The 13,853-nt window shown below is 40.4% G+C and overlaps 1 protein-coding gene across 31 annotated transcripts in view; it reads left to right on the forward strand.

Moving 5' to 3' along the window:
• The window catches only part of rims2 (regulating synaptic membrane exocytosis 2), a 169,506-nt gene that overhangs the window by 78,494 nt on the left and 77,159 nt on the right, over positions 1–13,853 (forward strand). For 21 of the 31 annotated variants that reach the window (XM_023963919.1, XM_023963912.1, XM_023963916.1 and 18 more), the window contains 3 exons: positions 1,780–2,720; positions 9,237–9,448; positions 10,598–10,717. In XM_023963919.1, coding sequence (XP_023819687.1) covers positions 1,780–2,720; positions 9,237–9,448; positions 10,598–10,717 — 1,273 coding nt within the window. Of the gene's footprint in view, positions 1–1,779; positions 2,721–8,965; positions 9,034–9,236; positions 9,449–10,597; positions 10,718–13,853 lie in introns of all 31 variants that reach the window. The other 10 variants (XM_023963925.1, XM_020709925.2, XM_020709924.2 and 7 more) reach the window with 1 other exon arrangement.

Genomic DNA, 13,853 nt, shown 5'->3' on the forward strand with positions numbered 1-13,853 from the left:
CTTCTTTTTAATGCCACTTGTTGTGATTATTTATAGTTTGACTTGGAAAAATTAGCTCAACAGAAACTAAATTCTGATTTTCCCAAATGCGGACTGCAGACTGGTTCAGAGAAACGTTCTGATCCCCTGAAACAACTTTCAAATGTTTTACAAAGTAGGTCCATAACATAAAATCAAAATGAGACAATAAATGTATATTCCAGCTGCATTCTCAAAGGTATGCAGTTCAGCTGGCTACCCCCCCCCCCCCCCAACATGCCCTCTCCAGTGAATCATCCAATCAAAAGCGAGGACTCTTACTTGGTCCGTGAGCGACGCTGGCATTTGTGATTTATTAAAGCTTTGGAAATGAATGGAAAGTTGTCATGTACGAAATGAATGGGATGCTTCACAGAGCATTTTCTTCACCAAATCGTCGTTATTACTTTGCAGGAAAAAGAATAATAGAGAAAAGTTCCTGATGAATAATTTATCTGGAATAAAGGATCAGTGCATTAATGCACATCTTCAAGGTTTTTCATCAGCTGTCCTTTATGAAACCTGTTATAAAATGATCCACAATTCTTAAAAAAAATATTATATCTTTTAAATTATGGTAACTAACTACTTGTTTAAATAAAAATTACTGCATTTCCATGCTTTGATTATCATTACAGATCCCCCCAAAATATAGTGAGAAACACCAATAACTTGTTTGTTGTGACTGATTTCTTATAGCCTCTGCATTTGTTGAGCTGGCCACACAAAGATGATCAATCTTTATATGAATGAAATGATCAGATTCAAGTTTGTATTCCAATGTCATTCTACAACCAATGCTGTCCTAAAGAGTTGAAGTATTAGGTGAAAGAAAAATACAGTTTTTACAGGCTGTTATAATGCAATTTATTCCAAAACATGTCATGACTGCTATAATCCACTTCAATCCAGATTATTTCAATAAATAGAAAGGATCCCAACTGTGTTCTATTAATCTACAAGTGACCATCAGATTACAGAGAATCATTTTCCTCCTACGAGGAGTAAGAAGCAAGCTCCTTACCCCGAGTGAGGGCAACTCTGCTGCAACAGTTGGAGTCAGGGAGAATCACAGATGCTGTCGTTCTGACTTCCACTTCAAAAGATGGCCAAAAGGTTTAAACATCAGCCACATCTGTTCCATGCTTTAAATACGGAGTGAATTTTTCCATAATTGAGGACATTTCCTTTGCTTGACCTAAAACAATTTTTTTATGTGTTGAGGTAGTAAAGTTGGAACTGATGCTCAACAGATAAATTAAAATCCCACTTTGATTGTATTTTTATCTATTTCAATTCCCAGGGGTCTTTTAATTATAATTATGCCGCTCTACAGAAACTATGTCAGAGAAACCTGTGGTTTCTTGGACGCTAGCTAAGAAGCTAGCTTCTTACTCCTCTCGTGGGAAGAAATTCCCGAAATTAGAAATTCATCTCTTTGTTAGTGTGGAGGCAAACCCAACACCCTCCCCCTTGCTCAGAGCTTGGATTAATTGATTTGAACTTGATTTGAATAAAGACATACTCAGAAATGCAATTTTATACCTGATTTTCTTCATATATGTCCTCCATCGTCAGAAAAAGTATAGCTTATTAAGCACACCAAAAAAAAAACAATTTTCATCAGAGTGGGTCTCCAGGAATTGTTAAAAATCCAAGCTGTAAAAAAAAATTCTGCTCTTTTGAGATCGTCAGGATGAATAAACATCAGCCAACAATGTGGTTGACTCATGAAACCTTTTGTTTCTCTTTTTTCCTCAGGAAACAGAGTCCATCTGCATCCAGGGATCCAAACCAAAAATACGACCAAAGGGAGGGGGGCAACCACCCACAGTATGCTCCGGCAGACGGCGGCATGCCCAGATCACCGTCCGATTATGGGGATAGAAACTCGCGGCAGACTTCACGGGGCCCACATATGTATCCAGACGTGGACGCAATGCGGATGGGCTTCCGTGACCGGCGGGGGCCCGGCCGCTGGCACTCACAGGAATATCCGCTTGACCAAGAATTAGATGGACCCCCAACTGAGTATGACCTCCAGCGACAGCGGCAGGAGGAATACCAGGCACGGTATCGCAGTGATCCCAACCTGGCACGTTACCCTGTCAAGCCTCAGCCCTATGAGGAGCAAATGAGAATGCACGCTGAAGTGGGCCGGCTAAGGCATGAACGGCGACACAGTGATGTCTCTTTAGCTTACACAGAGCAGGATGACCCCGGCCCCATCCGTCTGTCCCGCCAACATTTCACCGAGCGCAGGCCGCCCATGGTGGGACAGCGCTCGTACTCTGTTGATCGCTCTTCTCCGGGACCAATGGGTCCTAGCCTTGGAAGCCACAGAACCTCCAACCACAGCCCCCCAACACCCCGTCACAGTCCTGTGCTGGGGGATCGACAAGACCAACGAAGAGGAGACTTTGGTGGGGATGCTATGAGGAGGCAGCAGCACCACCTGGACCCCAGTTCAGCGGTCCGCAAGACCAAAAGGGAGAAGATGGAGAGTATGCTAAGGAATGACTCCCTGAGCTCTGACCAGTCAGAGTCAGTACGGCCCCCACCCCCAAAACCCCACAAAACCAAAAAGGGAGGGAAGATGAGGCAGGTGTCACTGAGCAGCTCAGAGGAAGAGCTTGCCACCACACCGGAGTACACAAGCTGTGAGGATGTGGAGATAGAGAGTGAGTCAGTCAGTGAAAAAGGTAAGGGACAGAACCAACTCACCTGCTTCCACCTTGTTAACATTTGTGGATGAAAATTACAGCAACGTTAATCTGTTGTTCAGTTCAGCCGCAAAGCCACCTGTCTTTGGTAATTAATGAATTTTTGGTGTAACTCACAGGTGGTTTGTCTTCCATCAATATCAATTCTTGTCTCTGCCTCTAATTTGTTAATTTCTTTGAATGTGTGATTCCTGTCAACAGCATTTTTCCATGTCTCTTTGTGTTTGTCCATGATTTAAAATATGTTGTCTATATGGCTCATTATTTTCAGTTACAGGTCGCTGAACTTGCATAATAAAAAGGTGTTCTGTTTATTTCAAATATGCAAGTTAATCAGGCAGCTTATGTAAGATTTTATCCTGGAGTTTCAGCAGAATCTCAGGAGGCAAAGGATTTATATTTTATAGATTTTTTTCAAATTTTTAATATGTATAATAATTGTAATTTTGAGCCTTATGTTCTTTTCAAAGTTGTGCTTCTGTTCTGGACTGACTCTGCTTTAACAGCTCTCTTGGCTTTGAGGTCGAGGCCTAAATCTCTACCTTACATTTCAATGTGAATGTGGGTTTTTCTGAGTGTGACTGACTTCACTGCATTGAAGGATCTTTGCTGTGAATCGTGTCTTGATTTGATGCTATTTTCTTTCAAACGCAACGCTGTCTTGGCTGAAGGTGTGTTGACACCGATGTGTTAATCTAATTGTAGCCTAAACGTTGTAGTTTATGTGTAGATTGTACTAAAGTGGCTCCTTATGAGCTGGATTAGGTTTGTTTAAACTAAAAAGAAAAGTCCAATTAGAAAAAGAGCCAACAATTTTTTTTCTTAAAAGAAAAAAAAATTCAAACAAAAAAACAAAAACTGAATTAAAAATGTCTGTATTAATGAAGGCCCTTCATGCTATGACTTAAAGCACACAAAAGAAAAACTAAAACTAACACATCTGAACCTTAAACTTAATGTTAGTGTAAACTCAAAAAAAAACAACGTAATTGCAATAACATTTGTTGTTAACAAAGCTGACAGAATTATAGCAAGGACAAAAAGTTACAGAGGCATAAAGTTGCTTCTTAAAAACAAGCCTTAAATGTTTATTTGAGATGAACCAGCAATGTTTATGTTAATGAATACAACAGGCCATAACTTGGTCTGCTTTGTTATGTAACCACTTTTCACTGCAGAGAAGCCGCACGTTCTCTCTGGCTTTTCCAGGCTGTCACGCTGGTAAACAGTCATCTGTTTATTTGAAATGGTTTAATGTTAGAGATTCTTTAGAAAACTGCCTTATATCTGACCTCCAATGACAGCAATGGACGACAGACTGTTTTATGAATGAACACTTCATTACAAGGTTAATGTGGTCTCTTTTTCGCAAAAGTTGGTTACATAGAACCCAAAGATAAAATGAATATTGATTGACTTTATTGATCGATCATCAGTACAGAGCAGACAATAAGCCTTTTGGTTTTGTTTCCACCAACATCCATGTCCAGTTCGCTTTTTAATCCTTTTGCTATCCTAGGCACTTTAACATTGGGAGTTGGGTCATCTAGACCCACAAGACAGTACGCTGAACCTTTTTTCTTCAATGATATGTGATCTTCACTGGTGTCCATGGTACATGAAATCCTCTCCACTTTTATCCATCTTTCTCATGGTAGGGAGAACACGTCAGTGTAAGGATCGGGTCATCCTGACCCCATAGGATAGCACAAGGGTTAAGAAGCTATTAATCTCTAGATAACCATAGCTTAATGATCAATTAAAGAACGGATATTTAAACTCATAAAATAAAACAGATTCTGCAAACTAAGGGGTTTAAAAAGGTGTTTCAGAATTAAATAAGAGATTTCCCGTCGTCTATCAGTAGATCAGTGACTTTATTGAATTATTTCAGATACATTGTAATTCAGTATTAGAAGCTAAAGTAAAAAGTCCATCTTTACATTCCTTAATGCTGATCCTCAATCAGTACTGCACTTCTGATACTTTGGATTAAGGAATGAGAAGATTAGCAGAGGAAAGGTCATTAAACTTTTATCCAAGCAGACCAATTGATTCTTTTATGGCTACATTTGGGCATATTACAGACAAAAAGTACTTAAGTGGGAATTTTTAAATCCGTATTTAATATTACACTACGGACTGTAATGTTCAAAGATAAATAGTCAGATATTATAGTTCCAACCTGGACATGTAAGCGATAATACCTGACTAGGTGTCCATTGACAGAAACGAATGGATGAGAGGAAGACGTGAACTGTCTGACGAGAAGCACATAACTGTTGCTTCTACCAGATTCATAGTTTCTCTCAACACCAAGTCAGTAAAAAAGACTTGAGTGATTTTAAAGTTTTCTTTAACCCGTTTGGCGAAGTTACTAATTGGAAGACTGAGATGCAGCAAAAGAGAAAGACAGAGTGAATATGTGATTATAAATAATTTTATGATTTTGGTTAAAACAAACGTCACAAAATACGTAAAAACCCACTCCAATATAAATGGTGTCTTTAACCTGTTCTTGTGGCATTTTTCTGATGATGGAGGACATGTATAAACAAAAGGAAGCTTACATTTTCATTATTTCAGTATCTAAATAGCTGTGAATCAGGAGCAGAGGAAAAATGCAGTTTGAAAAAGATTGTATTTGTTCCGTAGACAATATGCCGGGCATGCCACAGGCTCCCTGCTCCGCCCCATTCCAGACGACTAGATCCATGGTTGTCTTTGTTTTCCATGCCATGTTGGCATCTGGTTCTAGACTGTACGGCTGAATAGCCTCAATATTTCTGCAACTTTCGTTGCACGGTAATGTTTGCTTGGAGGTGTGAGGGGCTGTAAGCTAGTGGGAGAGCGCATAATCAGATGGGTGACAGGAAGAGGGGGGTGTTGCTTAATGCCAGCGGTCCAGCCCACAACTCAGAAGTGAATTTCTGATGAACTCCAGCAACTTTGAACTTTGAACTAAATACCGCTTAATCATAATTAATAATAAGACCACTAGGAACGCTTATAAAAAGGAATAAAATATGTTCAGAGTGGGACTTTAACCCAAATTGAAAGTGCTAAATAATAAACACATTTAAAGGATTTTATATATTTTTTGTATACTGAACAACAAAACCGTCTGATACTTTGGAGGATTCTGAGATTAGTTTAGTCAGGTGAGTAACCGAAACCTTTGACATTGACGGGAACAGCGCCACTTTGCAACTTCCCAGCAGGTGACCCACAAAAGTAACCATCATTTCTGTGAAACAGCACAAGCACCCTCAGCACTCAGCTGGCCCGAACCGTTAGGTATGTAACAGCAGGCTAAGCAGGCTGTATGTCATGACCTCAAACCGGCGCTGCCTCCAGGCCCTCTGTGGGAGGAGGAGGCTGCGGGCTGCACCGGCTGCAAATGGGGATGACTTGTGTCTGTGAACGCAGGAGACTGATTTAATGTGAAGCTCCTCTCCTTGTGTTTTCCTCTTAATTGATTCCTCTGACATGCTGTCTCATAATAGTGCAGAACACACAGAAAAGAAGAGGACGGCTGGCTAACTACTACCGACAGGTGGACATTGTGTAGCGACAGCTTAAGTTATCCACTCATTATTGGCTTTGGGATCAGTTTTTGGTCCTCTGTGAGTCTATTTGGTTTACAGTTTGTGCATTTACGGTAAATCCTTAGGAGGAAGATCTATTTATTTAGAGAGCATTACTGGTGCTTTTCATCCCTTTTAAGGGGGATTAGTGTGGCTTTGAGTAGACTTTCTACAGGTCAGGGTATTCTCAGGATTTTAAGGTGGTTCTGTGTCACCTTCCCAGCATGGCAACTATGTTTAAACATACACATGGTTTCACCTCAGCCGCTTTTTTCCTCCACCCTTTGAATTGTAGTAAAAACAGCATCAATAATTAATGATCCAATTAATAGTTTACACTGGTTTTTATTGAGCCGTCAGAGTGATGGAGAGCCTGCTGGTGGTGAACTCCACCGCTGCCTGCACTCCGCCTTCAGCTTGAATCAGCACTTTGTGGGGCCTCGTAGCCGTGGCAGAGCGGCAGGGCTGGGCGCAGACTGCTGATGCTCATAATTTACGACTGTGATGAGTTTCCTGCTCTCAGAAAAACCACACAGGGGATCCGTGCCCAACTGCGGTGTGCCACTGCTAATAAAGCTTCTGGGAAAGCAGGAATTTTTGCCAGCTTCAAAGCGTAGACAAACTCCATTAGCCTCAAACTGCTCTGAGAAATGTGGACACCATTTTCAAAAATGGAAACGTTAAAGAGCTTTACATTTTCTTAGATACCAAAAACATGCCTTAAGAGAGCTAAAGAAGCTGTTTATCCTACAAGAAATTAGCTGATTTCAAGAGAAAAACAGATTGAATAACACTGCAAGTTTTTATCTTTTTACGTATTTATTTTTAAAAGTACTTCCTCTCCTCCTGTCGAAAGGAGTGTTGTTTGTTTGGGGATCAGTAAATTTAAGTAAAAATTCAGATGGACAATGTGGGAAAGTAAAATCAACTCTGGAGCTGCTTTGCATCAATTGTGAAAGGAGCGTTTCTACACTTTGAATTGTGGTTTTATAAAACAGTTTCAATAAAAATGTAAACCCAAAAAGTGATTCTAAGAAAATAGACAGCTTGTATCGAACTAAAATGAGGTAGCTCATTGGAAAAAATCTTCTGTAGTCAGCTAGTTGTCCATCTGACAATGTTCACCCACAGAGAGCTATCTTCCATCCAAGCATCTGTTTTTGTCTTTGTAACCTTACGACCTTGAGATTCAAAAGCATTTGCTATTCTTAAGCTTCTACTTTGGAGATGTCTGAGTTCCACGAGATTGAATCTGTTTACTGATCCTGCTCGTAGGAAGAGAGTCCTGTATGGATCCATTAGCATTTTGCAGAGGAAGTAACGGTGTGACTTTGATGTATGGAACTAAACAAGTGCAGTGTTTTTGTATGACATTAACAGTCCCTAAAGCCATTTAACGTTAAAAAGTTTGACTCCGATCATCTTTGATCTGTTCTGAAAAGATTCACGGTGGTCTTTTTATTAGGATTATGCAGTTTTAGGCCAAAATCAACATCAGAGTCAATCAAATCCGTGTTGTGGTTGGGACAGGGGTAAGCCCTCCCTCACTTCCTGTCATCCAAATGTTTACACGCTCTCTGGCTGGCTCACAGCCCCTCACACAACCCAAGCGAACATTATTGGTGCAACAAAAATGGCAAGCAGTATTGGAGCTATCCAGCCGTAGAATTTTGATCCAGATTCCAGCTCAGACGAGGAAAACAACAACATTCATGGATCAATTTGTCTGCAAGTGGGTGATCAGAATAGAGCAGTGCAGGAAGCTTGTGACCAGCCCAGCATATTTTCTATGCAACAAATCTGAACTTTTTTTATACAGATTTTTCTCATCTGCTCCTGATTTACAACAATTTAAATAAAGACATACTCATAAATGCAGATTTGAACTTAAATTTCTTAATATTTATCCTCTATCTTCAAAAAAATTACAAGAACAAGATAAAAACACCAAAAACCATTTTCATCAGAATTGGTCTTTAAAATGTCCCTTGGACTCTTGCCTGCAATCTTTACTGGTTGTGTGGCTTTAAGAACCAAACTTTTGTTGTCAGTAACAAGACTTGAACTATTTTATAGAAACATATTTTCATAATGGTCAATTGTTTCACACAAAAAATGTAGCAGAATATAGTAGATGTTTATAGATCAGAGTTTTATCAGCGAATGTAACCCTAAAAGTGAATTGTTATTGTCCCAAAAGAACAACTCAACTATTCAGAATCCCAGTTTTAATAAGCCAAACCTACTAAAGTGATGATAGGAACACGCAGATGGGTGTTTTTGCTCTAATTGCCTTTTGAAGAAAAAAAAAAAAAGCTTTTTTCTTGTCAGTGTTTTGGAAGCTGTGCTGAAACACACCAAGCTAAGCCTGAAAAATCCTGGATGGCATGACTGTATCTGTGGAGTGTCGCTGGTTTCCTTCCCTCACCTGCCTGTCTTTCTCCGCAGGAACATTAGGGCCGATGGTCGCCAGTAGAGATTTTCAGTAAATGAGTGTTTGGGCGAATGCCGATCTGTGTGTCTTTTTACCTGTGGTACCTGTGGGTCAGTATGTGTGGCTTGTGGTGTCCTCACTTGTCCCTCTCTTGCTGTCCTTTCTCGTGTATGTGTACCCCCCACCCTGACCTCACTTTGCAGGAGATTTGGATGGCCATTGGTGGGACCATGCATCATGGCATAGCAACGAGGCCTCCCCACTGTCTTTGGTGAGACATGTGGAGCCCTTCCCAGCCCTTGCCTCTCCCTCCCTTCTTTCTACCCCTTAACCCCCCTCCCCCCGATCTCTTTCTCTCCCCACAGACCCTGGTCTCCCTGTGTCTTTTGTCATTTCATGTTTCATTTGTTTTATTTACACTTTTGCATGTTGTTTTTTCTGTTTTTTCTTTCTGTTTTTATCCCACACCTGTAGGGGAGAGTCAAAGGGGAAAAAGAAAAACTATTGAGCAGGCATTTATGTCCGAGCCGACACACACCTTATCTGAGAGGCAAAAGAAAATGGTGCGCTTTGGGGGACACTCATTTGAAGAGGACTTGGCATGGTGTGAACCACAGGTTAAAGACTCTGGAGTTGATACGTGCAGTAGCACTACCCTAAACGAGGAGCATAGCCATAGTGAGAAGGTACTGAGACAATCTAGCCTGCATTTTGTGATTATTATTATTTTATGACCAACCCATTAAGTCTTTGTTTGCTTTCTGTCACTAAATGTAACTAGATGAGATTTTAAGTTGTTTATTTTATTTATTTATTTATTTTTAAGATTTTCCTTTTTTTCCCGGTTACTTTTGGCTCCACTTGTTGCTGGCAAATTCTTTTGGGAACCCTCTCTTTGCCTGCTACTTGCTCTTTTGCTCCCACCCCTCCCTCCAGGAAGCTACACACCTTACAGTAGTTGTTCAAAAGAGCACTGACACACCCCCTCTCTGTTTGTCATGGCATCTGTGGGTTTCTCCTAGTTGCATGCCCGTTCTCCTTCGTATACTGTGTTCTTGCTCTGCAGTGGTCCTGTTCAGCGCAGTAGGAACAGCCTAACTCAGGCCCGTCCCCCTCACTACCCTGTCTCACATCACCCAGTCCAGACAAAACCTGCCCCTGTCCAACTTTCCACTCACTTTAAAGAACAAAAAGCACACAATGCAGGGAAGGTTGGATTTGTTTAAATAGTGTTATAAAAAACCATTTGTTTTTCTTTTTCCCCTTTCCTTCCTTTCTTTTTGTTTGTTTTTTCACCTTTTCCGTGTCTCATGGCTGTATTTTGTATTGTTTGTCTTGTTGTTTTCAATCTATATTTTTGGATAGAGCACCCTGTAGTCTACTGCTGCATTTCATTCCCTTTTTACTGTTTTCTTTGCCCTCACAACTCCACATGATAGTGTTTTTGTACCACGTGTGGCGAAGACTCACTCTGGTCTTCCTGCTCTTGTTTGAAGAGCTGGTTTGAGGAGTGTCGGGGTTGCTTGCTTTATTTTGCATGAACTGCTGCATGAAGCTCACTTCACTTTCACACTGGCAGATAAACACAAGCTCTGTAAGACGGATGACAAATTGGATTTTTAACATTTCAATTTTTTTATCAATACATCAGTAAATTACGCCATTAAGCTTTTAGACGATTCCAGTTCCAACTCTAAATATGTTTTGACATCACCAGAGTTTGTGTGACCTTTCTTCCCCATGTGAATTATTACTTAGATAGTAGTTGATTTGTCTGGACTGGTGACGTTCAAGTGTTGTTAAACAAAAGGTGTGTTGTTACTCTGACCTTGTAGCACCCAGTGACATGGCAGCCATCCAAAGATGGAGATCGTCTTATTGGCCGTATTTTGCTCAACAAGCGAATGAAAGACGGAAGTGTGCCTCGTGACTCAGGAGCTCTTCTTGGTCTTAAGGTGAGTTCAACATCTCTGTCTTGTTCCCACAGTATGAGTTAAATAGTTAAAGGGCCTATATCATGCTTTTCGTCAGCCTCTCAGAGTAAAATACATCCATATACTGTATATGATAATATGTTAGTAAACTGAAGAATGAATTTTAATGAAATAGGAGTTATTTTCGCTGCTCATTTTCCTAACCAGAAGTAAGACGACTTGATCTCAGAGGCTTCGCCTTTTGATCCTTGTGGGTGTTGCCCATTTCATGATGTCATGATTTCATGATTCATGATGTCATCCTAGAGTTGGCCTCAGCAGCTTGACTGCATTTTGCCCATGAAAACAAACAACATCCAAACTTTTGCATAGATGTATGTGCATATTGGGCAGAAATGCGTGAATGGATCAAAATACTGCTTTGGGGATGTTTTTTGTGAGGAATGAACATTATAATAGACTTCCTAAAATCTCTAAAAAGTTGATGTTGCATGACATAGACTTTTACATAAAATTTTACTTAAAGGGAACAACATTTATTGAAGTTTGCTCTTCACACACAATGTGAGTCAGTTCTGCCCCTGTTTACTTATCAAATGTATACACTTGTACTGACGCAGAGGAATGCGTGAGAACTTGTCAACGTCCTCTTTGTGTGTGGGAGCCACTGAGAGATTGTGCTGTATCCTCCTGTGAAGGAGGGTTTACATGTCAGGGAGGAAAACAGCAATATTTTAAGATATTTTTGCTGCAGTTAGGACTTTTCCTTTTATCTGACTTTTATCTGGGGCTGTGACTGTAAAGCGCTTTGTAGAAAGCGTTACACAAGTACTGTATTTGCCAGTTACCGTTTACCATTTTTATTTAAACATTTGCATTTCATTCATTCTCTGTGGTATTGTGGTAGTGTGAATACCCTGGGACTGGTCTGGGGTATGGGTTCAAATCTATGGTTTGGTCATATTTTAAAATGGGACCCAATGCCTTCCAGCCTGACACTCAACATGAAAGGGTTGAATTTGGGGGTTAAACCACCAAATTGTTCCTGAGCGCATTTGTCACTGCAGCTCACTGCTTAGGGTCAATTACAGAAAATGTATTTTACAAACTCAAGCCTGATGGGTCTTTAAAGCCTTTCACTTTAGAGGGAAATGTCTGGATAAGGAATTTCATTTGGCCTTTTAAAGTTTTGCACCCATGTGAATGTAGAATATTGGAGGAGAATGACCAGATACTTGGCAGATGTTGGTCTACCTTCCAACTTCAACCTGAGGTCTTTATTAACACATAGTGAGACAGAATCCGTTTCTAAACACAAGAAAAGAGCCTGTCTTAAAGAACTGCTTTTAGGACTTGAGGGAGGATTTCTGAATCTCCACATGAAGACAAACCAGCTTAGGTGATTTATCACAATCCACCAGGTATAAACATCAGGACAGATTCAGGACTTTTTGAAAGATTATGTTTTTGAGGTAGCCTTATGTTGCAAATGTATGCACAGAGGGATGGATTATAATATATGCTGTTGTATGGATTTACATTTTGATCTTTAACTACCCAAATGAGCTGCCCTGGCTGCCAAGAAGACTGTCTTCCACCTTTTGACTGAATAATAGGGGTGTAACGGTTAATCAACTTAATCAATGAATCATTGAATTTCCAACAATCCAACCAGATGGATCTGTCTGAAGTAAGTTGTTAAACGGATTGACTCGAATTGCCGTTATAAAATCTCATCCAAATGTAATAAATCAATAATTGGTCATGGAAAACACCATTTAGATTGAGACACGGTAGGTTTTTTTTTTTTTTACTAAAACGTAAAAATGACCAAGTCCATGAAAGCTGAAAACACACATGTGTTACAGCAAAAACTGATCAACCATCATTCCAGTTAATGTGTGGAAACACTTTGAATTTAGCAAAGACATGTGACCATACAGTGTGGTAGAATGTTGTAAGAATGTTCCCTTTGGATTCTTTGGATGTGGAAAACAACAGTAGAGTGAACTTTAGGAAAGTAAAATGTGAATGGATTAGACATTCATTCTAGTTTACTTGTTTGTTTGGACACATATTTCATTTACACTTGACTATCTTACAAGAAATAAAAGGAATATGGAAAACTTCACCTGCACTGTTCAGTACCAGGTGTTTCTCTCGGAGTCACACTGGTTGAAGTTTTGGATAAAGATGTCCTGAAACCATTTTGGGTCAGAGAATCAGATTGTTTAAAATGAACCAATATCCACTATGAATCAAATCAGCAAAGAGAAATTATGATATAAATGAAGTGGTTGTGAACCACCCCTACAACATAAACATTTAAGGTTTTTTCCCCTTTTTTCTGTTTATTTGGCGTCATTATAATCATGAAAACCTTTACAGTTGAGCTCTTACTGCTATCAGTTCACGGCTCTCTGCCCATATCGATCTTATACTGATTATGTCAGGAGTTAAAGTAACTTTTGTTGTTGCTGTCAATATGTTGCCAAAGCAGGTCATTTAGCTTTTGTTGCTGTAGGCGTTCCGCTTCACTTTGCACGGTTGCATAAAGCCTTTCATGAGGGGAAAAGAGGAAGGCGGCAAGATGGGGAAAAATCATTACTGATTGAATGAGCCTCCTGAAATGGCATGTTTGTGTCCATGCTTCTGTGCATTTCTGTCTGCTCAGCAGCAGCAGCCAACCAACTCGGCAATCCAGCCAGTCAGTCCATCAGTCAGGCTGCCAGCCTTGCCTTCACTTCACTGTCTCTCGCTCTCATCTCTTCTACGAGCCTCCCTCTCTGGCTGCTGCTTGTTACATAAAGCCATTTCATTTTCCAGACTTCTCTCAGCCTTTTGTATGCTGGCATTCAGCTGCCATTAAGAGCGATTTTTATTTATATGATGCTAATATAAGCTGAGCGCAGTGGAGTACAGCAGCTCAGGACAGTACAGTACAGCTCTAGCCCCACGGCGGAACACTGTTACAGAGCCTTACCAGAGTGCCTCCCTGGGGAGGCAAGTGAAAGCAAGGACAAAAAAGCATGGGTTCACTTTTACCTCAGACATTCTCCCTGCTTTTACTGATAACTCATACCTCACAGGCAAAAGCTAAAGCTGTGTCATCACATGGACACTTGGAGGAATAAATTCCCCTCTGTGAGCTGCAACA

Source organism: Oryzias latipes, chromosome 16, assembly GCF_002234675.1.
Source record: "Oryzias latipes chromosome 16, ASM223467v1".
In the NCBI taxonomy this organism is placed as follows: Eukaryota; Metazoa; Chordata; class Actinopteri; order Beloniformes; family Adrianichthyidae; genus Oryzias; species Oryzias latipes.